Source organism: Vombatus ursinus, unplaced genomic scaffold, assembly GCF_900497805.2.
Source record: "Vombatus ursinus unplaced genomic scaffold, bare-nosed wombat genome assembly UNPS02000580.1, whole genome shotgun sequence".
NCBI lineage: Eukaryota > Metazoa > Chordata > Mammalia > Diprotodontia > Vombatidae > Vombatus > Vombatus ursinus.
The window spans coordinates 27,199,500-27,223,815 of record NW_020940358.1 but is presented as its reverse complement, the minus strand read 5'-3'; the positions used below and the strand labels follow the sequence as shown (position 1 = coordinate 27,223,815).

The following is a 24,316-nucleotide window of genomic DNA, read 5'->3' as shown; positions in this document are numbered from 1 at the left end:
GTGGTGGTGGTGGTGGTGGTGGTGGTGGTGGTGGTGGTGGTGGTGGTGGTGGTAGTAGTAGTAGTAGTAGTAGTAGAAGTAGTAGTAATAGCAGCAGCAGCAGCAGTAGTAGAAGTAGTAGTAGTTCTATTATCCCTAAGACTCAGCTCAGCTAACACCACTTCTGTTTAATCTTCCCTGATTCCCTTCCAGATAAAAATGTTCTCAACCTCCAGAAATTTTCCAGAACACTTGTCCCTATCACACCCTACTTTGTATATGCTTATCTGTGAACCTGTTGTATTTCTTCCCCTTTGCCCATACCCCTACCCTTCCCCCTGCCCCACTCCATCTTAGATAGAATGAATGCTTCTTGAGGGCAGGGACTGTGTTCTTCCTTATCTTAGAATCCCCAGGGTCTAGCACATGACCCTCACATGTAGAATACTGAGTAAATGTTTGTCAACTTGAATTGACAGCAATCTGGCCAGGCCAGTCCACATCCCTTTTTGCCCATCTCACCCATATTCTCTTCGTTCTCCCAGCCAAGGTCTCTGACAGCTTCCTTCTCCCCAAACAGACTCTTCAGAATGGCATTGGCAATGGGGAGCATCATGGCGGTGGAGGCCGTGTTGCTGAGCCACATGGACAAGAAGGAGGTGGTCACCATCATTCCTAAGATGAGTCTGGTGGGCAGAGAACCAAAGAATGGGCCCTAGAGGCTCAGAGAAAGGTTATTGTTTTATTTCCTCCTATTTCCTCCTCCCTCATCATCTCTGCTTACTGACCCATCAGGCAGTATTTTTTATGAAGGCTTCCTTCATTCCCACAGCTAGAAGTGATCTCTCTCATCTGATCTCATAGCACTGTGTATCCTCATGCATTCATCATATTTATTAAAGCACCTCTTATTTTCTCTGCTTGACTGTTAATTCATTTAGAATCCAGACTATGTCTAATTCATCTCTTTATTCCCATCACAAAAGTGCTCTGCACAGAACAGGTGTTTAATAAATGTCTGTTGAATTGATAATAGAGACTAGAATCATAAAATGTCAGAGTTAGAAAAATCTTAGAGATCACGCAGTCCGGCCCCTTTCTTTTACAGATGGTGAAACTAAGGCCTGGGCGGGGAAGTGACTTGCTTCTTTTGCAATACTCATATATACAGTAGACCCTAATGATATCACTAATGTCCTAGGACCCTAAAAAAAGTCCTCTGAGTCAGTGCCATAGTCTATTTAGCCCACAGTTTTGCCTTATATAGGAATTGGTTTGGGGGAGATCATAGCATGGCTAGCAATATATTATTTTTATATTTATTATTATCAGAGGCAGCTAGGGGCACTGTGGATAGAGTTCTGGACCTAGACCCAGACCCAAGAAGATGTGAATTCAAATCCAGCCTTACTCATTAGCTGTGTGACCTTGCACAAGTCACTTAGTCTCTGTCTGCCTCAGTTTCCCCATCTGTAAAATGAGGATAATGATGGCACCTACCTACCAGAATTGTTACAAGGATAAAATGATATAATATTTATAAAGTGCTTTGCAAACCTTAAAGTTCTATATAAATGTGAGCTATTGTTAATATATTATTTCAGGCTGTTTCTGCATGCGGTTGTTATGATTCAGGAGATATTTGAGTTGTATGACTTTGGGCAAGTCACTTTCCTTCTATATAAACTAAGAGGGTTGGATTGGATTTTCTCTATGGTCCTGTTATCTCTGCCATATAGGGCCCCTTTCTTTTTATAATAGAAAGATCAAGCACCCCCAACTGCAGGAAGCCAATCCTAATCCCCGCAACTGCTGGCGGTCTCCTTCCCAAACTACTTTGTATATATTCATTCACTTTATGCTATAAATTAACATATACTAAAAGCTATATATATACACATATATATACTATTATTCTTTATATACTTCTTATGCTATAAATATATATTATATATTGTACTATTATATATAACATGATCATAATAATTATACTGTAAAATTATATAATTATATGTCATATAAGTATAATAATTGTATATTTATAATATTATATACTACAAATATATACTATTTGGGCTATAAATGTATACTATGTTATATATAATAATTATATAATGTCATATTATGATTGCAGTATATATAATATTATATACTATTTATGCCATAAATAAGCATACATACATACATGTACTTGCTGTCTCTCTCATTATAATGTAAGCTCTTTTTTTCTCTATATTTTTTTCTCTATATTTTTTTTCTCCATATATTTTTTCTCTGTATTTTTCTTTGTATCCCCTGTGCCTAGAACAGTGCCTGGAACATAGTAGGCACTTAAATACGTGCTGATTGAGTGGCTGCTTGAGTCCAGCTCTGACAGCAATATAATATACTATGGATAGAGCATTGGACTTGGAGTCAGAAAGGCCTGGGCTCAAATGCTGCCTCAGAAACAGTGGGGTCCCCAAATAGTACGAATAGCCAACCCCCTGAAGTGGTCACTGTAATCAAATTTGCACTGCATATTTCCACTGAGCTAGAACCTATATTTTGCATAATTATAACTTCAAATAGTGTGAACTGAATACCTGTGACCATTTCACAGCATTCATTATACATACTAATTGGGACCCAGATGTACTGGATTTGTGACCCCGGGGCAAGTCACTTAACTTGGCTCAACTTCAGTTTTCTTATCTTTAAAATAAGGATAATGATAGCACCTAAATCATAGCTTTCATGTAAGAATCAAATAAGATGATATATGTAAAATGCTTTGTAAACCTTAAAAGTGCTATATGGATATTAGTTGTTATTATTATTATTATTATTATTGCTGTTGTTATTATATTTTCTAAAGCAACAGTCTTTTCTAAAGACCAAATGTTTTGGTCTCAGGACCATTTATACTCTTAAAAATTATTAAGAACTCCCCAAGAGATTTTGTTTATGTGGGTTATAGCTATCAATATTTACTATATTTTCAATTTAAACATATTATTTTGTGAAAATAGTTTTGACCTTGTTGACCCCCTAAAAGTGAATCAGGGACCTCCAAAGGTCACCAGACCACACTTTGAGAACTGCTGCTTTAAGTACCTTCCAGTTCTGACATTAAGTGACCCACAGTTTAAGTTACTTCATGTGTTTTTTTTTAAGTTTCATAGGGTATTGGAATATTAGATCCTGACAACAAACCTGTAATGTAGATAAGCTCACCCAGGGATGGTGATGACCATTTTACAAATGTGATAACTGAGGCACACAAAGCTTAAGGGGCTTGCCCAAGGGCATCTAGCTATTCAGTACTAGAATGTGGATAAGAGGCCAGTCCTCCCAATCTAGAGCTTTTTCCATCAAGCTGTGTTGCCTAGAAGGGCCATGAGTTAGGTTTTGCATCTGGGAAGAGAAGGCCTATTACCTGGCTGGCTGGACCCCAACGAACATCAGCACCTTTAGGGCAATTCTCCGGTGCAGGTTCCATTCCTCAATGGCAGAGGCCATGATTAGCCCACTGAGGAAGAGAAAGTTAGTGTCCAGGAAATACTGGGGGCAGACTTTGCTGGAGGGCAAGACGCCCATGAAGGGGAAGAGGATGATGGGGAGCAGAGAAGTCACCGACAAGGGCAGGGCCTCTGTACACCAGTAGAGTGCCATCAGCAGGATGACAAAGAGACATTTTCCTTCCTAGGGGAAGAGAACAGATGAAAAAAGTGTTATGGATCAGAGAACACGGACTATTCGGAGCTGAAAACTCCCTTAAAACACAAAATTCTTGTCAGATCTGGAAAGTCCCTTTGAACACAGAATGTTGGAACTGGAAGGGACCTTAAAACATAGACATAGAATTGGGAAGGATCTTGAAACACAGAATGCTGGAATTTGAAGGAATCATAGAACAGAGAATATTGGAGCTAGAAGGGACTTTAGAACATAGAGTTGGGAAGGATCTTAGAACATAGAATGTTGGATCTGGAAGGAACCATAGAACATAGAATGTTGGAGTTATAAAGGACCTTAGAACATAAAGGATCTTAGAACATGGAAGGTTGGAACCTGAAGAAACTATAGAACATAGAATGTTGGGGCTATAAGGGACCTTGGAACATAGAATGTTGAAACTGGAAGGGACTTCAGAACTTTAGGAAGAGATTTTAGAACATAAAAAGTCAGAATTAAGAGGGACCTTAAAATATAAAGAGTTAGTTGGGAGGGACCTTTAGAACAAAGAATGTTACAGCTGGAAAGGACCTTAGAAATCATCCAGTTTGACCCCTTAATTTTTTTAAGCTTTTATTTTTCCCCAGTTACTTATAACAACAATTTTTAGCATTCATTTTTAAAACTTTGAGTTCCAAATTCTCTCCCTCCCTCCCTCCCCAGCCTTCCTCCTCACTGAGAAGGCAAGCAATTCCATATAGGTAATACATGTGTAGTCACGCAAAATATATTCACAATAGTCATGTTGTAAAAGAAAATATAGACAAGAAAAAAAACTCAAGAAAAATAAAGAAAGTTTAGAAAAGTATGCTTCAATCTGTATTCAGACACCAACAATCTTTCTCTGGGGATGGGTAGCATTTTTTATCATAGGTCCTTCAGAGTTGTCTTGGATCATTGTTTTGTTGAGAATAGCTAAGTTATTCACAGTTGATCATCTTACAATATTGCTGTTACTTTGTATACAGTACATTTCACTTTGCATCAGTTCATGTAAGCCCTTCCAGGTTTTTCTGAGAGCATCCTGCTCATCATTTCTTATAGTACAATAGTATTCCAACATAATCACATACCACACCTTGTTTAGCCATTCCCCATTTGATAGGCATCCCCTCAACTTCTAATTCTTTACACCCAGAAAAGAGCTACTATAAATATTTTTGTACATAATGGTCCTTTTCCTTTTTGTTTTTTATCTGTTTTGGGATACAGACCTAGTAGTGGTTTTGCTAGGTCAAAGGGTGTGCATGGTTTTATAGCCTTTTGGGCATAGTTCCAAATTGCTCTACAGAAAGGTTTAATCAATTCACAACTCCACCAATAGCGCATTAATGTCTCATTTTTCCCATGTTCCCACCAACATTTGTCATTTATCTTTTCTGTCCTATTAGCCAATCTAATAGGTATGAGGTAGTACCTCAGAATTATTTGTTTGTTTTTGTTTTTGTTTTTGTTTTGTGAGGCAATCAGGGTTAAGTGATTTGCCCAGGGTCACACAGCTAGTAAGTGTCAAGTGTCTGAGGTCGGATTTGAACTCAGGTCCTCCTGACTCCATGACTGGAGCTTTATCCACTGCACCACCTAGCTGCCCCCAGAATTGTTTTAATTTGCATTTCTCCAATCAATAATGAGTTAGAGTATTTTTTTTCATATGGTTATAGATAGCTTTGATTACTTCATCTGAAAATTGATCATATCTTTTGATCATTCATCAATTGGGGAATGGCTCTTATTTTTATATATTTGACTCAGTTTTCTGTATGTTTGAGAAATGAGGCCTTTATCAGAGAAACTAGCTTCAAATTTTTTTTCACAGTTACTATTGCTAACTATCCTTGCCTCCATTCTATTCACTCTGCCCTGTTTATTCTATTCTCTCTTTCCTTTTACCCTGTCCCTTCTCAGGCTTCTGATTACCACCTCCCCCAATATGCCCTCCCTTCTATCATCCCACTTCTCTTATCCCCTTCCCCTCTTACTTTCTGGTAGGGTAAATAAGATAGATTTCTATACCCAACTAAGTATGTATCTTATTCCCTCTTTGAGCCAATTCTGATGAGAGTAAGATTCATTCACTCCCCCTCTCCCTTCTTCCCCTGCATTGCAAAAGCTTTTTCTTGCCTCTTTTATGTGAGATAATTTACCCCATTCTACCTCTCCCTTTCTCTTTCTCTCAGTACATTCCTGTCTCACCTCTTAATTTAACTTCTTAGATATCATCCCTGGGGCAGCTAGGTGGTGCAGTGGATAGAGCTCTGGCTTTGGAGTTACAAGGACCTGAGTTCAAATTGAGCCTCAGACACTTGATGCTTCCCAGTTGTGTGACCCTAGGCAAGTCACTTAACCCCAATGGCCTCACCAAAAAGCAAAAAAAAGACATCATCCCTTCATATTCAACTCACACCTGTGCCCTCTGTCTATATTTGCTCCTTCTAACTACCCTAATAATGAGAAAGTTGACGTCTTAATTTTATAGAGGAGGAAAGTGAAGCCCATAGATAGGAAGTGACATGCCCAAGAGCACACAGCCAGTTAGTAGCAGTCAGAACTTGAACCAAGGCTGCTTGACTCCTAATCTAAGGTTCTTTCCACAATCTCACAACACCCTGTCCCCTGTGGCCGGTGCTCATGATCTTTTCACTAACACTCAGGCTATTGTAGTAAGTGAATCTAGAGAGTTTTTCTACATGAGCAGGTTAGGAATTGGAGTATGGCCACAGTGACCTCCACATAGCTTCCCAGCCCTCTCAGGGCTTCCCATGGAGAAGGGAATCCAGACTCACAGAGGATTGTAAGGTTTAGACCAGAAAGCTGTCCAAGGCAACTAATCTGGAATTAACAAAAGCTGTACCCTGGTCAGCTCCTCCTGTCCCTCAACCTTTCCCAGGCCCCTCGAGGGCAGAGGCTGGCACAGGCTTTCAGTGACAGGATCATCCAGTCTCTTCACTAAGCAGAAATCTCTCCTGAACAAGTGAAGGTTGTTAAAATGATTCTGTTAAATTTCTTATCCACTCTTTGCTCTGTGCTGACTCACTGGGTGAACCTTGAGTAGTTCCATCACCTATCCAAAGCTCAAAGTGCTCATCACTGGAGCTAGGAATCCCTGCTTCCCTCCTAGGTAGTACATTCTAGAAGAGAATCCAAAGGTGGACTTCTAAGTTCTGAGAAGCCCAGGTGGCAGCCTATGGGGCAGTCTAAACCCTGGTGAGAATGAAGGCTTCCAGTTTTCATTTTAACTCTACTGGTCACTTAGTCACTTTAAAAATGATCTTCAAATCAGGAAGGTTTTTTTTTTGTTTATTGGTTTTTGGTTTGGTTTTGTTTTTTTACCATTTTCTTTCCAGAGATTAGCTTTCAGGGAAGCAAAACTTGATGTAGCCCAGATAACTAACTCATTTTCTAGGCTTGTTCTGTTGGAGTTTAGAACGTTGTTCTGATTGATAGAGAATCAAGCTTCCCACATCTTAACAGAGAGAAAATAGACTAGAGGTGCCAAATAAAACCTGCATTTACCGACATGGCCTATGTGGTTTTGCTTAGCTACACTTATTTTATACTTATATGTTACAAGGAAGGGCTTCTATTGGTAGGGAATGAATTAGTGAGTAGCGTTAGAAATGTGAAGAGAGAGAGAGAGAAAGAAGGAAGGAAGAAGGGGAGGGAGGAAGAGAGGGAGGGAAGGAAGAAGAGGAGGAAGAGAGAGAGGAAGGGAGGGAGAGAGGAAAGGAAAGCAAAAAGAATTACAGAAGGGGACACAAAGGGTAAATTTGTTACTCCCTGAAATTTAATGTACACTTAAAAACAAACTATGTAACAAGTTCATGGTTTCACATAGAGTAAAATTTTTCTTCTCTGTTACACCAAAATGTTTGTATTTGGTGATAATTGCTAAATTCATAAAAAAAGATAATTTTTTTAAAACAGAAAACTGTTCTTACTTAGAATCATGGGAAATCAGAGTTGAAAGATGTTTTGCAATATAGAACAGAGATTGTCAGAACTAGAAAGAACTTTGAAACAGAGCTTAGAATGTTGGATATGGAAGGGACTTTAAAGCAAAGAAGAAGAAACGGTAGACACAGAAGTACCTTAGAACCTAGAATGTCCAAGTTGGAAGGGACCATAGAATGAAGAATACCAGAACTGAGAAGGATGTTAGAATTCAGAATGTCAGAGTTCCAAGAGACTTTAGAACTTGTCTCATCTAGCAGGTGGATTTCAGAAAAACCTGGAAAGACTTGCAAGAACTGATGCTGAGAACATTGTATACAGTAACAGTAACATGACTGACTGATAGACTTAGTTCTTCTCAGCATTGCAATGATCTAAGACAATTCCAAGAATCATGATGGAAATTGCTATCCACATTTAGGAAAGAACTACAGAGTCTGAATGCAGATCGAAGCATACTATTTTCTCTTTTTTGTTGGTTTGTTTTTTGTTCTTTCTTTCTTGTGGTTTTCACCTTTTGTTCTGATTCTTCTACCACAACATGACTAATGTGGAAATATGTTTAATATGATTGTACATGTATAGCCTATATCAGATTCCATGCCACCTTGGAAAGGGGGAAAGGGAGGGAGGGGGAAAATTTTAGAACTCAAAATCTTATAAAACTGATCGTTGAAAACTAAAAACAAATAAATAAAATTTTTTTAAAAAAAAATTGTCTCCCCTGGGCAAGTCACTTAACCCCATTGCCTAGCAAAAAACAAAAAACAAAACAAAAAGGAGAAAAAAGAAGAAAAATGTGCTAGGTGGCAGAGTGGATAGAGCACTGGATCTGGAGTCAGGAAGACCTGAGTTCAAATGTGACCCTAGAAACGTACTAGCTGTGTGACCCTGGGCAAGTCACTTAACCCCACTGCCTAGCCAAAAAAAAAAAAAGATAAAAAACAAAACAAAACAAAAATTAAAAGTTGTCTCACCTAACCCCTCCATTTTGCAGAATGCAAAACTGAGGCATGAGAAGGGAAGTCATTTGCACAAGGTCCCCAGACTTTGACCACAGGTCTCCTGACTCTCTACTATGCTCTATTTCTTCCAGGGAGGTCTACAATTTTTCTGAACCCTAAATCCCTTCCAGGAATTAAAAAACACAGTTACAGAAAGATTAAAGTCTAGATATTTACGGGCAAAATAAGCAGACCTGCAGGGAAAAGGGAAAATGCCACGTCAGGTGGTTAATTTTTGAGCTGGGAGATGATTGCCAAACTACCACAAGGACTAGTTTTTTTTTTCTCAGTGCCCTCAAGGTTGCCCCTTTCCTGAAAAAAGAGAAAATGGTAAGAAGAACCCATCTTCCTTTGAACTAAGCATCCAGAGATTGAACCAACTCTAACAAATCCCATATCCTCCCACCTTTCATCCGCCCTCCACACCAACCTGTCCTAAGTCTTTCCTCTCCCTCCACATTCCCAAGCCTGTGATGAGAACTTTGTCTGAGCTAAAGGATTGTGAGCTGGGTATCAGGACCTGGTACCAGCTTTCCCACTGGTAGAGGGCATGTTCAGAGGCTCAACTGCATAGTAAAGGAAAAGGAGGCAAGGAAGAAGGAATTCACCCTTCAGAGGAGGTTGAACTAAATCATTTCTAAGTTATCTTTCAGCACTGACAATCTAGACTCTATGTTCTGTGGTCACTTCCAGTTCTAACATTCTATATGGTCTTATGTTTCTAAATAGTAAGAAGGGAAAATATTCCCCAAAGAAAAACACAGAAGAGGTGAACTTGCTATGGGAAAGAAATGCTTGATGATGATATTGGTGATAAGGGGTAGAGGCCAAAAACCCCTGTCCTGGCAGATGACGGAAGTAGAGAAATCCTGCCTTGAAGAGAGTCCAAAGACAGTTCCAGATGAGGATTCATTTGTGGAAAGTAGAGCTCCAACAATGTAGCTTGTCTAAAAAGAGACTGGAGACATTTGCATGTTCTAACCTAGTAGACTGCCAGCATGTCAGAGCTGGGAGCACCCTTAGAACACAGAATGTCAGAGCTGGGAGCATCCTTAGAACACAGAATGTCAGAGCTGGGAGCATACTTAGAACACAGAATGTCAGAGCCAGGAGGTGCCTTAGAACACAATATATAGAAAACAAACTCCACAGGATCGTTGTGCACTGTAACAGGTAAAATAAGCCCCCAAGGACTTTTCCAACTAACCAAGGATCCAGTCTGGTCCAAGCCAGTGTTGCCAAGAGAGGGCATGACCAGACTCATTAGCAGATGTTATGACCAACTGCTTGCCCCACTCATTAAGAGAGTTCCTTCTGCCCTGGGTGCCTGCAGCCCTGCCTCAGGCTTTACAAATCATTCACAAGTGACTAGAAATCAGAGAGGGTCATGTTGTCTGGCTCACAGCCTAGGAGCCTGATTTAGAGCTGCTGCCCCTGCACTGGGGGCATGTGGGAGGGGGAGGAGGTATATGTATAAGTGTGCCAGGAAAAGCCAGGGCAAGGGGCAAGCTCAGGAAGAGTTTCATCATAGCTTAATGAGTGCTCAATGCCAGCTTCTGCCCATTCTTAAAAGTTCATCCTGGAAGAGGAGATTTACATTTGACTGTTCTCTGAAAAGACCATGGGATGCCCCACCTCAAGACCATTTCCCAGAAGCAAAGCTATGGGATGCAAGGGAAGGGAATAAGTATTTCTATAGCACCTACTACATGCTCAAGAAACGCACCAAGTACTTTTACAAATATTTTCTCATTTAATCTTTACAACAACCCTTTGAGATAGGTGCTATTATTATCCCTATTTGACATTCAAGGAAACTGAGACAAACAGAGGTTAAGTGACTTGCCCGAGGTCACACATAGCAAGTTAAGTATCAGAGGCTGAATTTGCACTCAGATCTTTCTAACTCCAAGCCCAGCACTCTATCCACTTTGCAGCCTAAGCTGCTTAGACAAATTGAATTCCTTTGAAAACCCCCATATACAGATAAGTACCACAGCCATTGCGTTGGACAGGGACACTCACCATCCTGGTTGCATCCTTCTTTGTCCTAAGATTCCTAAGACAGAGTGCTCAGAACTGTACACACTGCTAGTAGACATGTTAACTTCCTTGTTCTGGACACTGTGACTCTTCATGAAGCCGGGTTAGCATTTGCTCCTTGGCTACCATGTTACTACACTGTTTACTCAGACTAAGCTGCTTGGCCCCCATCTGCAGAAGCAGTATGAGAGGGGTCAAGTTGGAAGGAAGCTGGATAGGGAGTCAAGTGAGACCTGAGTTTAAGTACTGCTTCTTAGGCCTTCTAACTGTGCAACCTGGCCAAGTCACATGGCTTCTTTGGGAAGGTAAGTGACAAGGAGACACAGTCCCTGGCATGTTTCACACCTGTCCAGGAACCCTCACTGGTCCACCACCGAAGTTTCACTAGTTTAGCTGATTCCCTTATTTGAGTCAGTGTCAAAAATGAAGCTCATGTCTCTTCCCTGATGACCCCAGAGGATGAGAGGGACCTCAATGGTGACTGTGGCAGGGATCTAGCCCCATGTGAACACTAGCTGTGGTCTGCAAATCTTCATTCCTCAGACTCTTAGGGGCCTCTGCTCCAAGCTCAAAAAAAAATGCAAGCTTTGCTCTTCTTGGAAACCCCATGAATCTAAGTACATTCTCATAGTGGCATGATCTCCTCAGAGCACACTGCATCTACTCCCTGGTGGTCAGAGGAATTGGAGACGTGGGGTCACCTAGAGACAGGTCATGAGGACAAATACTAGGATAAGACAACAGATATAGGGTCCAGAATTCAAAGGAACCATAGAAATAGTCCAGTTCAATGCCCAAAGGGCAACCAAACTCTGCATAGCCTTTGATCTAGCAATACCACTGTTAGGTATGTATCCCAAAGATATCATAAAAAAAGGGAAAAGGACATACATGCACAGAAATGTTTATAACAGCTCTTTTTGTGATGGCAAAGAATTGGAAATTGGGGGGATGCCCATCAATTGGGGAATGGCTAAACAAGTTGTGATATACGAATGCAATGGAATACCATTGTGCAATGAGAAATGATAAACAGACAGATTTCAGAAAAACCTGGAAAGATTTACATAAACTGATGCAAAGTGAAGTGAGCAGGAGAACTTTGTAGACAGTAACAGCAATATTATACTATGATCAATTACAAAAAACTTAGCTATTCTCAGTAATATAAGATCCAAGACAAGTCCAAAAGACTTATGGAAAATGCTATCCATGTCCAGAAAAAGAACTGATGGCATCTAAATGCAGATTGAAGCATACTATTTTCACTTTAATTTTTTTTCATGGTTTTTTTCCTTTTGTTCTGTTTCTTCTTTGACAACATGACTATATGGAAATATATTTTATATGATTGTACATATATAACATATGAAATTATTTACAGTCTTTATGGGGAGGAAAAGAAAGGAGGGAGAAAATTTGGAATTCAAAATTTTATGTGAAAAAGAATGCTAAAAAAAGAGAAATTGTCTAATGAGTTCAACACCTTCATGTTTTAGATGAGGAAACTGGGCCCCAGACATGTACCTAAGGAGTAAATAATAGAGCCAGGATTCAAACCTAGGCTCTCTGGTTCCAGATCCTGAAATCTTTCCATTGTACTATGGAGACATAGACTTCTCATTGCCCATCAAATAGTGTAAACTCATGATTTTGGCATTTAAGGTCTTCCACACTTGGGGCCCAACTTACCTTCCCAGTTCTATTTCATATAATGCCCCTTCACATACCCAACATGCCAACTCAGCTGGATGACTCCCTATCCCCATGTTCTTGACCTGCCTTCACTTATCTGTGTCTTTGCCATTTTTCATGTCTAGAACAGATTCTCCCTTATCTCCATCTGTTGATCTGCCTGCCTTCCTTCCATCAAGCCCCATCTAAGGTCCTAATTCCTCCATGAAGCCTATCCAGAAAGCCCCAGGTAAAAATGATCCCTCCCTCCTATAGTCCTTTGTGAGGACCTAGCCACTGTATACATCTCATTCTCCTTTGTTTCATAACTATCTGAATATATGTCTTTCCTCCCTATCAGAGGCAGTGTATTATACTGCAGGGCTTCTTAAATGTTTTCCACTCACAACCCCTTCATCACTTCTTCTTCTTCTTCTTCTTCTTCTTCTTCTTCTTCTTCTTCTTCTTTGGTTAGGCAATGCGGTTAAGTGACTTGTCCAGGGTCACACAGCTAGTAAGTATTTTTATGTGTCTGAGGCTGTATTTAAACTCAGGTCCTCCTGAATCCAGGGCCGGTGCTCTATCCACTGTGCCACCTAGCTGCCCCCTGCTTCAGCACTTCTCAAACTGTGGGTGTAGAGTACAGGACTTTGAGACAAGAAGACCTGAATTTAAATTCTGCCACTGATGCTTATTAGCTATGTAGCCATGAGTTCTTGAGAATTTGAGCTCTGAGAACCTCAGTTTCCTCATCAGTAAAATAGGGTATTGATATCTGTAATACTTAGTTAAAAGGGTTATGGTTAGGATGAAATGAGATAATGTATGTAAAGTACTTCGCAAAATTAAAAAGCCAATGTCCTTTATTATTATTGTTTTTACTACGCAACTGTAAGCTTCTTGGGAACAAGGACCATGTCATATATGTCTTTGTTTACTTAGTACCTAGCAGAGTGCTTTGCATATAGTAGGTACTTAATAAATACTGTTGAATGAATGAATGACATTCTGGATCTAATATCTCTATGCTTCAGTTTTTTTTCATCTATTAAATGGGAATTATAATTTTTGTTCTCCTAGCTAGGCAACTAGGAGGTGCAGTGAATAAGAAAACTGAACCTGGAGCCATAAAGAGTGCTGGACCTAAAGTCAGGAAGACTCATCTTCCTGAGTTCAAATCTAGCCCCAGACACTAACTGTGTGACCCTGGGCAAGTCACTTGACCTTGTTTGCCTCAGTTTCCTCACCTGTAAAATTATCTAGAGAAGGAAATGGCAAACCACTCCAGTATTTTTGCCAAGAAAACCCCAAATGGGGTCACAAAGAGTCAGACACGACTGAACATATGTCAGGCACTGTGCTAGATTTTACGAATAGAGAAGCAAAATGTAAATAGTTCCTGCCTTCAAAGAGCTTGCATTCTACCTGGGAAAAATAACAAGTACACAGAAAAATCAAAATCTATCTAAAATAAATGCAAAATAATTTGGCGTGGGGGTGGGGCAGTGGCATGGTGCTAGAACTAAATGGAGGAGCGAGCACATTTATACTTTCAGTAACTTGAATGTATGGCTGTTTGCATTGCATCATTAAGCTGTGGGTTTCTTGAGTGCAGGGACTATCTTTTGCCTTTCTTGGAATTGTCAGGGCTTAGCAAAATGCCTGGGATAAATTAGGTGTTTAATAAATGCTTGTTGACTCAAAAATTCTTCTTGTTCTATTCCAGGCACTGAGGATATTAAAGGAAAAGGCATGGAGGCCAGAGGTGGGATGCCTTGTACAGGACACAGTGAGTGGGCCACCTTGCCTGCCAATTCCAGAAGGAAAGGCGTCATGAAATCACTCTGGAAAGATGAGCTAGAGCAAGATCACGAGGGGCTCTGAGTCAACAAGTCAACAGGCATTTATTAAGTGCCTGCTATGTGTCTGGCAATGTGCTAAGCTCTGGGGATACAAAAAGGCAAAAGACAGTGTCTGTCCTCAAGAAACTCACAGACTAATGAGGGAAACAACTTGATGACAACTATTTACAAACAAGCGATATGCAGTATTAATTAGAGATAATCAACAAGAGAAATAACAGGCACTAAGGGGGTTTGGGCAAAGCTTCCTGTAGACAGAAGATGGGATTTTAGGTGGAACTTGAAGGTGTCTAGGGAAGTCAGGAGGCAGAGATTGGGAGAGAGAGGATTCCAGGCATGGGGGACAGCCAAGGAACATGTCTGGAGTTCAGAAGATGGAGTGACTTGTATGAAGAACAGCAGACACCAGTGTCACTGGATCATGGGGCAAGGGGGTGGAAGGCACAAGAAGCCTGGAAAGGTAGGAGGGGGGCAGATTATGAAGGGCTTTGAATGCCATATATAAGATTTTATATTTGGTTCTGAAGGTGACAGGGAGCCATGGGAGTTTACTTATTTGGGGCATGGAGTGTGAAATGGTAAGACTTGGGCTTTAGGAAAATTAATTTGACAGCTGAGTGGAAAATGGACTAGAATGGGGAGAGACTTGAGACAAAAACTCTAAACATTGAACATCCAATGAGTCTATGACAGGGACCTTAAAAATAATGCAAATGAGGAAACAGGGACCCAGAGAAGGAAAATGACTTACTTCCCCCGCTACAAGTTAGATCTGGCAATCTACAGTTCTTATATGCCCATAGTGCCCAGTACGGGTGCAGAACAAATAGTAAGTGGTAGACAAAAACAGTGATTGATATATTGATTGAGTTACAAACTCTAGGCCCGATTTAAAAAAAAAAAGTTGGCCAGAAATAAAAGGTAGGACATGACCTGTTCCTGACCCAGAAAAGAAAAATACTGTGCGTCATAACTGTGCCTTCTCATTAAACCTGGAAAGAAGAAGAGGGAAAGATTGGCACTTGCCCTCATACCTTCTGGGCTCAGGTGCATTAGTTCCCAAATGGGCTAGGTTTTTTATGCTACCTTAACCACTAATTCAGGCAGTAGCATTTAATGCTGCAGAAGTTGAATCCTCAGGGCTAGCAGGATCCCATCACTGATAAGGGCCCTACAATACAAGATGAAATCAGAGCAAAGGTGAATTCTTTGATGAACCCACAGGACTTGCTTGAATAAGAAAACCAGTCTTGCTCGTTCTAACTTGGATCCCTTAATATTAGAGTGTTGAAGTCAAGAAATAGGTCACTGGCCTAAGAATCTGAAGTCCTGGCTTCCAGCCCCTGCTCTGCTACTGACTTGTTATAGAACCTTGAACAAACAACTTCCCCTCTTTGGGTCTTTTTCAAAAAGTTGTACCCTTTACAAAGGAAAGGGACAGATGGACTAGATCAACCATTCCAAACTTTTTGGTCTCAAGACCATTTTACATTCTTAAATGTTATCCAAGACTCCCCAGAGAGCTTTGGTTCATGTGTGTTGTATCTATCAATATTTGCCATATTAGAAATTCAATGGTTTTAGCATTTTTATGAAAATAGGTTTGAGCTCACAGCCACTAAGAGGGTCTCAGAGATCAGACTTTGAGAGCCACTGGACTAGAGGATTTCTAAGGGTGCTTCTATTTCTGACAGTCTATGTAGGAAAGTCTCTTCCAGTTCTTATGTTTACTATTCTAAGGATCCTTCCAACCAATATTCTACGCTCTGCATCTCTCTTCTAGATCTACATGTTCCAAGGTTCATCTCCATTACAGAATTCAATGTTCTAACTAGGGTCCCTTTCAGTTGCTAAACAGAGTTGGAAGAAGTCATATAAATGAACTGACTGGGCCCACTATTTATGTTCTCCAAACTTGATTGGGCCATCACTGCAGCAAAGCAATCCTTTTACTCCTTCCTAATTGACTCTCTATCCCATTACCCCTAACGATTGTTCCAAACCTTTTCTCTCCTCAAGCCTCCCACACTATCCCACACAGGTGAGTACTTTGCCTGGTCCTGTACAATTGATGAAGCACAGCATCATAGCCATCTCCATTTCACATCATCCCTTATTCTGTTTTCCTTTACAATCTGATGAAGTGACCCTTCTTGCCAAGGCCAATGCCTCTACATGCTAACCCTTGAACATATCCCTCCCTGTACTCTCTAGAAAATTGAACCTACAATTATTCCCTCTCTCTTTACCTTAAATCTCTCCTTAACTACTATTTCTTTCCCTGTTGCCTACAAATACACTCAACTCTCCTTCATATTTTAAAAGGTCTCTCTAAACCCAACCATCCCCTCCAGCTTTGTCCTATACCTCTACTCCCATTCAGAATCAAACTACTAAATTAAAAAAAAAAACCTGTTTAAACTCAGTGCTCCAACTTCTCTCACTCACTTCTCATCCCTTTGCAATCCTGCTTCCAAACCCAACACTCAATTAAAACTGTTCTCTCCAAATGTACCAATGGTCTTTGAATTGACAGATCCAGTGACTTGTCCTCAATTCTCATTCTTCCTGACCTCTCTATAGCATATGAATCATTGTTAACTCCCCTCTCATCCTGGAGACACCCTCCTCTCTCGGGTTTCATTACACTACTCTCTTTTTGTTTTCTTTCTACCTGTCTGACCTCTCCTCAGTCTCCTTTGCTGGATCTTCATTCCTATCCCATCCCCAGCAGTGTGCCAGCTCAAATTGGTTCTCAAGAACCAATTGTTAAATTTTCGGTTTGAGCATTTGCATCTCAGAAATTGGTTAACACTACAAATCAGGATTTGATTTATTATTTTGTTGATTGTCTAGACTTAGGAAAGTGATGGCGAAAATGGTGATAATGCAGATTAAACTTAATAATGTGTTGTGGCTACATTTTTTGGAGAGCTGGTTGTTAAACAGAACACCCCTGAGCCCCAAAATTCTTCCTATTCTGCACTTTCTTGCTTAGCACTTGGATCCTGGTCTTTCTCTAATCCATTTCCTTTCATAATCCTTAGAAACTTCCAATTAATCATCCCTCTAACAACCTGACCACATAATCTCTCCACCTCCTTACCTACAGTAACTTCCTTCTCCAATCCAGCTCACCCCAGAGTTACAAGATCATACCTTAGAATTTGCCATCTCCAAGAACTGGAACTTTGAAATTCCAATCTCAGATCACACCCTCCTATCCTTCCACTTCTCCCACTCCCTCATTCATATTAAACCTATTCTTCATCTCTATGTTGACCTCTGATCTCTTGACCCAACCCTAGTCTCCCAATCTATCTCCCAACTCTGTATTCACTTATATCTACATCCAGATTTCTATTTCAATGTTTCACTATCTATCCTAGAATCCCTTGTTCACTGACCTTCTAGCTCCTGGTCTATAAATCCCTATCCTTGGATAATCTTCATTTCCATTCTCTTCTCCTACTCCAGGTATACTGAGAATCATTGGAGAAAGTCACGAAATTGAGCTGATTTAACCCATAAAAAATTCCTGTGGATGAGAGCCTCAGCTTCCTCATCTGTGAAATTTGTATAATACTCACAAAATGAACTTCACAGCATCATTGCGAGGAGAAGACTTTGCAAACCTTAAAGAAATGTGAGTTACCATTATCATTATGAATCGGCCCTCATTTCAGCTCTTGCTGATATTTGACAATCTTTCTACTTTACCCTAATTGATTCTCTATCACATTTCCCACAACAGTTGCCACAAACCTTTTCTTCCCCCCTGCTCCCACCCAAATCATAGCCAGCACACTCCACATTGATAGCAGATGATTCAGCAAATAGAGAAGAAATGGAAGCAGGATTAGATTTCATATTCTTGGGCTCAAAGATCACTGCAAGATGCTCCTTGGAAGGAAAGCTATGGCAAATCTGGACAGCATACTGAAAAGTAGAGACATCACCTGTCTCTACAATCACAACTATGTTTTTCCAGTGCATTGCATGGCTATGAGAGTTGGATTGTAAGGAGAGCTGAGCTTGACAGAATCAACGCTTTCAAATTGTGGCACTGGAGAAGACTTCTGAGAGTCTCTTGGACAGCAAGGAGATCATATCAGTCAATAGTTAAACAAATTAATTCAGGCTATTCACTGGAAGATCAAACACTGAAGCTGAAACTTAAATACTTTGGCCACATAATGAGAAGATGGGACTCATTAGAAAAGACCTTGATGGGGGGAAAGATTAAAGGCAAAAGAAAAAGGGGATGGCAGAGGATGAGAGGCATAGATAGTGTCATGGAAACAACAAACATGAGCTTGGACAGACCTTGAGAGAAAGTAGAGGATGGAAGGGCCTGATGTGCTGTGGTCCACAGAGTCCCAAAGAGTTGGATACGATTGAATGACTTAACAATAACCCAGCCTCCTGTTTCACTGAGAAGACTGAGGACATCTTCCTGCCATGATGGGCATTCAATCCTTCACTTCCGACTCAGAAGTCCAATCCCCTCCCTGAGGTTCTAAGTTCCAGATTGGTGAGAGTTCACCATCTAAGTGCCTTCAGGCTTTCCATGAGGTACTGCAGCCATCTTCCTGGCATGTTGCCACATAAGTTCCCCATATTGCAGATCCAAATATGAAAGGTACTATTATGATAAATGCTTGTTGATTGATTGATTGTAATCAGATAAGGGTGGCAAGTGCTCTGTCCAAAGGAGGGCACACTTCCTAGCCCCAGAAATCCTCCTTCCACTGCTCAGTCCTCCACACTTGTGACCCAACCATCACCACTCCCTCATCCCTCCCTGGACCACCACTATCCTGGGGCTGCAGGCTGGCTCAAGGAATTCTAGAGTCCAAGGAAACAGGTGCTCTACTGTACCTTTACCCCCACCCCCGCCTGCCCCAACTACATTGCAGGACCCCTTTCCCACCTTACTGCCTTCCTTTCACTCCTTATGATTCTTATAGGATCTAGGGGTCATTGGCTGCAGTGCAGGGGTACAGATAAGACTCTCTGGGGAAAAGGCCACCCTTCCCTTGGTACAACTGTACCCAACTATGAGTTGCTTACATGAAGCCACCTGTGATAAAATAAAGGTAAAGTCGGTGGACACCAGCCAAGGTGGGATCCTGAAGCCTTCATGGATTGCAGGTGAGTTCCTCCTTAACTGGTCTTTGATTTATCCCTAGGTGACAACCCCTCCAGAAGCAGCCTCAGGGTTTCCTGATGTAATTGTCTCCCCTCCAAGGTGGTATCCCAGGGTCCCACCCTCCTAGGGCTGAGTTTCCTAAGATCTCTCCCAGAAGAAAACTGGAAAACAATTTGGCAAAAACTAGGTATAGACCAACATCTCACCTTGTATGCCAAGATAAGGTCAAAATGGGTATGTGATTTAAATATAAAGGGTGATAACCATAAGCAAATTAGGAGAGCAAGTAATAGTTTACCTATCAGATCTATGGAGAAGGGAAGAATTTATGACCAAACATGAAACAGAGAGAATTACAGGATATAAAATGGATAATTTTGATTACATTAAATTAAAAAGTGTTTACACAAACAACACCAATGCAACCAAGATTAGAAGGAAAGCAGAAAACTGGGAAACAGTTTTTACAGCAAGTGTCTCTGAGGCCTTATTTCTCAAACATAGAGAGAACTGAGTCAAATTTATGAGAATACAAGTCATTCCAAAACTGATTGATGGTCAAAGGACATGAATAGGCAATTTTCAGATGAAGAAATCAAAGCTATCTATAATCATAGGAAAAAATTCTCTAAATCATTATTGATTAGAGAAATGCAAATTAAAACAACTCTGAGGTACTACCCCATAGCTATCAGACTGGTTAATGTGATAGAAAAAGAAAAGGATAAATGTTGGAGAAGATATGGAAAAATTGGAACACTGATACATTGTTGGTGGAGTTGTGAACAGATCCAACCATTGTGGAGAGCAATTTGGAACTTTGCCCAAAGGGTAACCAAACTGTGCATACTCTTTGACCCAACAATACTACTATTAGGTCTGTATCCCAAAGAGATTTTAAAAGAGAAAAGGAAAAGAACCTACATGTACAAAAATATTTACAGCAGTCTTTCTGTGGTGGCAAAGAATTGGAAATTGAGGGGATGCCCATCAATTGGGGAATGGCTGAACAAGTTGTGGCATATGAATGTAATGGAATACTATTGTGCTACAAGAAATGATGAGTAGGATACTTTCAGAAAAACTTGGACTTACATGAACTGATGGAAAATGAAGTGAGTAGAACCGGGAGAACATTGTACACAGTAACAGTAATACCATACAATGATCACCTATGAATGACTTGGCTATTCTCAGCAATACAATGATCTAAGACAATTCCAAAGGAATCATGATGAAAAATGCTATCCACCTCCAGAGAAAGAACTGATGGAGTCTGAATGCAGATTGAAGCATACTTTTTTTTAAACTTTATTTTACCTGGGTTTTTTTGGTCTGTGTTTTCTTTCTCAACATGACTAACATGGACATATTTTGCATGACTGCAAATGTATAACCTATATCAAATTGCTTGTCTTCTCAATGAGGGGAAAAAGGAAGGAGAGAATTTGTAACTCAAAATTTTAAAAAATGAACGTTAAACCATTTTTACACATAGTGCAAAAAAACAAAATATTTGAAAAAAAAATCTCTCCCAGAGGTCTTACTGACCCCAAGGTCAACCTAGGCACCAGAATTGCAAGTCACTGCTCTGCTTCTCCTTGAATTCTACAGTCTAGTAAAACTGAACCACTCTTCAGCCCCAAAAAGTGCATTAAGATCTCCCACCTCCACATCTTTGTTCAGGCTGTTCCTTACACCTGAAATGTCCTCCCTTTCTTTTTTTTCCTGTTGAATTCCTACCCATCCTTTAAAACCCAACTCAAATACCATCCCTTCCAGAAATTCTTGCCTAATTAATAACAACTTTCTTTCTTGTTCCTCACAAACATTTGTTTTGCATTTTTCCAATACCTTTATTGTGCAACATTGTATATTATAGTTACCTGTGTTTGCATTTTATCCCTGTACTAGATTATAAACTCTATGAGTCCAGGGACTATGTCTTTGACAAATTTAGCACACCACACACTGGAGTTATTTAATAAATATTTGTTGAAAGAATGAGATGCTTCCCAACTCTAACATTCCACCTCCTCCCTTCTAACTCAGACATTTTGTGATTCCACTGTTTGGTGGATAGCTGGACCCTGACTTTGTGTGCTGCATACTGATCCCCCCAGATTGAATCCTAGATGCTCAGTGTGTTCCTGCGCAATTTTGTGCATAGTGTCTTGTTGGCTCGATTATGAAACATGATCTTACTCCCTGCAGTGGGAACAGCAAGCATCCACTTGCTAAACAGTCAGGTGTCCCCAGAAATTAAACCAGTCTGTTTACTCATCTGGCCAGGGCCCATGAAGAAAGTAAGGAATTGTTTAAGAAAGTGCATGGAACTACAGAACAAAAATTCTTTGGCCAAAAAGGGCAGTCAAGATGAGGGGACAAAGAGTTTCAACAGTGCCTTTCAGAGTCTGGGAAGGTGGAAGCTCCTTCCCTTCCTTGCCCCAGGGATGTGGTGTGAAGAGAGACAAACTCTCCTGCCAGCTAGTAGCTGCCCTCCAGGGTCACCTCCACTAAGCCCATGTTTCCACCTTCTCCTTTGCTATCCCACCCAAAACAGGCTAGCTCTCATCTTCATGCTTCTGATCTCTGTTCTCTCCTCTCTCCCATTAGACTGTGAGTTCCTTGAGGGCAGGGACTATCTTTTGCCTTTCTTTATATCCCTGGGATTATTGAAGTACTTGGCACATAGTAGGTACTTAATGAATGCTTATTGACTGACCTGGAATACCCTCCTCTCTGCCTTCCTCCTGCACAAGCCTTGCTCATCCTTCAAGGCCATGCTCAGTCACACTCCCAAAGTAACCACACCAGGCCACACTTATCTTGCTCAACTTTTTCTGACCTCCCTCTTTCCAATACTCCTCTGACACAACTGTAATATGCAAAAGACAACGGAATCATCTGTGCTGGTATCTTACGGTGACACTAGATTATAAATTCCATGAGACAAACACTGTCTTCTCTTCTCTACCACCTAACACAGACCTTTGAACTTAGGACCATAGACTTGGAGCAGGGACGAACCTGGGAGGATCTCCTGTCCAACCCTTCAGTTCACAGATCTGGACTAATGAAATGACTTACCCAGTCACACAGGGAGCAGACACCAGAGTCGAGATTTGAACCCAGACCCTCTGACTTGGGCTGGAAATTTGTTTCACTCTGTCTTTTCGTGGGTTCTGCTGCTCTAGAATTTCCAGACCCTCTGACTTGAGAGTGAGTGTTCTTTCTACTGTACCTTGTGGGCTTAATAAGTAAATGTTGTCATGACTAATGTGAAAATATGATTAATATTAATGTATAAGTAGAGCTTATATCAGATTACAGGCAGTCTTGGGGAGGGGGGAGAGAGGGAGGAGGAGAAAACTTAAAACTCAAAGTCTTATGGAAGTGAATGTTGAAAACTAAAAATAAATTATTTTAAAAATAAATAAATGAATAAAAGAATAGTTTTTTAAAAAGCAAATGTTGTTATTCCACTTTATATTAGAATTCTATTTGTTTCGTAGGTAAACATTGTATTCCCAGTTAGAGAAGGAGTTCCTTGAGGGCAGAGATTTTCTCATATGCCTTTATCTTCCCCATAGAGTTCAGCATAAGGCTGAGTGCCCAGTCCATGCCCAGTATCTGCTTGAATTGGAGACAGTCACATCAAGGAATTAGGATGAATAGTTTTTTTTTTCATCAGTTTGGGTATGCTGGGGACATCTAGTGATAAAAAATGAGGCTCCATTTACCTAGATAACCATTTACTAGGAAGAGGGGACACTATTCTGTGGAACACTGTACTGCCATACTCAAATAGAAATTCTCTCTATAGAGGTACGTTGACTTGGAAGACCACAGATTAACATTCTATTGTATTGCATTGTTATTTATTTTGTTAAACGTTTCTCAGTTACCTGCGTGGCTGAGACTTATGTCTCTGCAAAGGGGAAAGAGGCCAGGGCAGAGAATCAGGCAACCTGACTAAACCTTGCTCTGCTGCAGACTGATTGACTTTGGACAAGTCTCTTCCTGTCTTCTGGCTGCCATTTGTTTAAAAGAAGGGGCTTTAACCAAATTGTTCTCTAACCTCTAACATTCTATTATTTAGGGCTCAGAATGGAGCTGATAGCCCTAGGGCCTAAGGGACAGCAGGAAATAAGTACAACTCAAGGCACTCTCATCCCTGGCTGAGTTATATTCGTTTTCATCCCCAGCAGGACATGGGGTTCCATCAGAGCCAGAGTCAAAGGGTCCGTTGTGAAACAGATTTTATTAACAACATGAGCAAACCCTGCTATTTTCTATCCCTGCATCAATATGCTTAGAACATGGAGTGTCAGAGTGCCTGGAGGTCATTTAGTGCCAGCTTTACTGGGGAGGAAACTGAGGCCCAGAGAAGGAAAATGATTTGCCTGAGGTCCCAAATGATAAAACTCAACCTGAAAAAGGAGGAGGCGGCAGAGACAGGCTGGAGCAGTCTCACCCAGAGGTGGCTTTCTGTCTGGGCATTGAACCGGGCTACCAAACCCTCCCCTGGAAGCACTGGTCCAATTTGGATCAGAATCTGACTTAGAATCATGAGACGTCCAGGATGAAAGGGATCTTCAAGATGATCTAGTCTGGCTCAACTTTCTAATTTTATAGATGGAAAAACTGAGGTCCATATGTGAGGGAAGTTATTTGCCTGAGATTACATAAGGAGGTAAAGCCTAAATCAGGACTAGAAGCAACGTTTCCCAGGTCCCAGTCTTGTGCCCATGCTACATTCATACTTGAGTTAGAGAGAGCTGTAATGAACAAATTTTTGCACTTAGGGCAAGTAGCCCAAAATATGCCCTTAAATCGATTTTTTTTTTAATGCAATCAGGGTTAAGTGACTTGCCCATGGACACACAGCTAGTAAGTGTCTGAGACCAGATTTGAACTCGGGTCCTCCTGAC

The 24,316-nt window shown here is 40.7% G+C and overlaps 1 protein-coding gene across 1 annotated transcript in view; it reads right to left on the bottom strand.

Moving 5' to 3' along the window:
• SLC13A3 (solute carrier family 13 member 3) overlaps positions 1–24,316 on the bottom strand; it is a 74,741-nt gene that overhangs the window by 39,164 nt on the left and 11,261 nt on the right. Inside the window, exons 2-3 of the mRNA XM_027852304.1 lie at positions 3,398–3,663; positions 502–665 (exon numbers count right to left, since the gene is read on the bottom strand). Coding sequence (XP_027708105.1) covers positions 502–665; positions 3,398–3,633 — 400 coding nt within the window. The 5' untranslated portion in view covers positions 3,634–3,663. The remainder of the gene's footprint in view (positions 1–501; positions 666–3,397; positions 3,664–24,316) is intronic.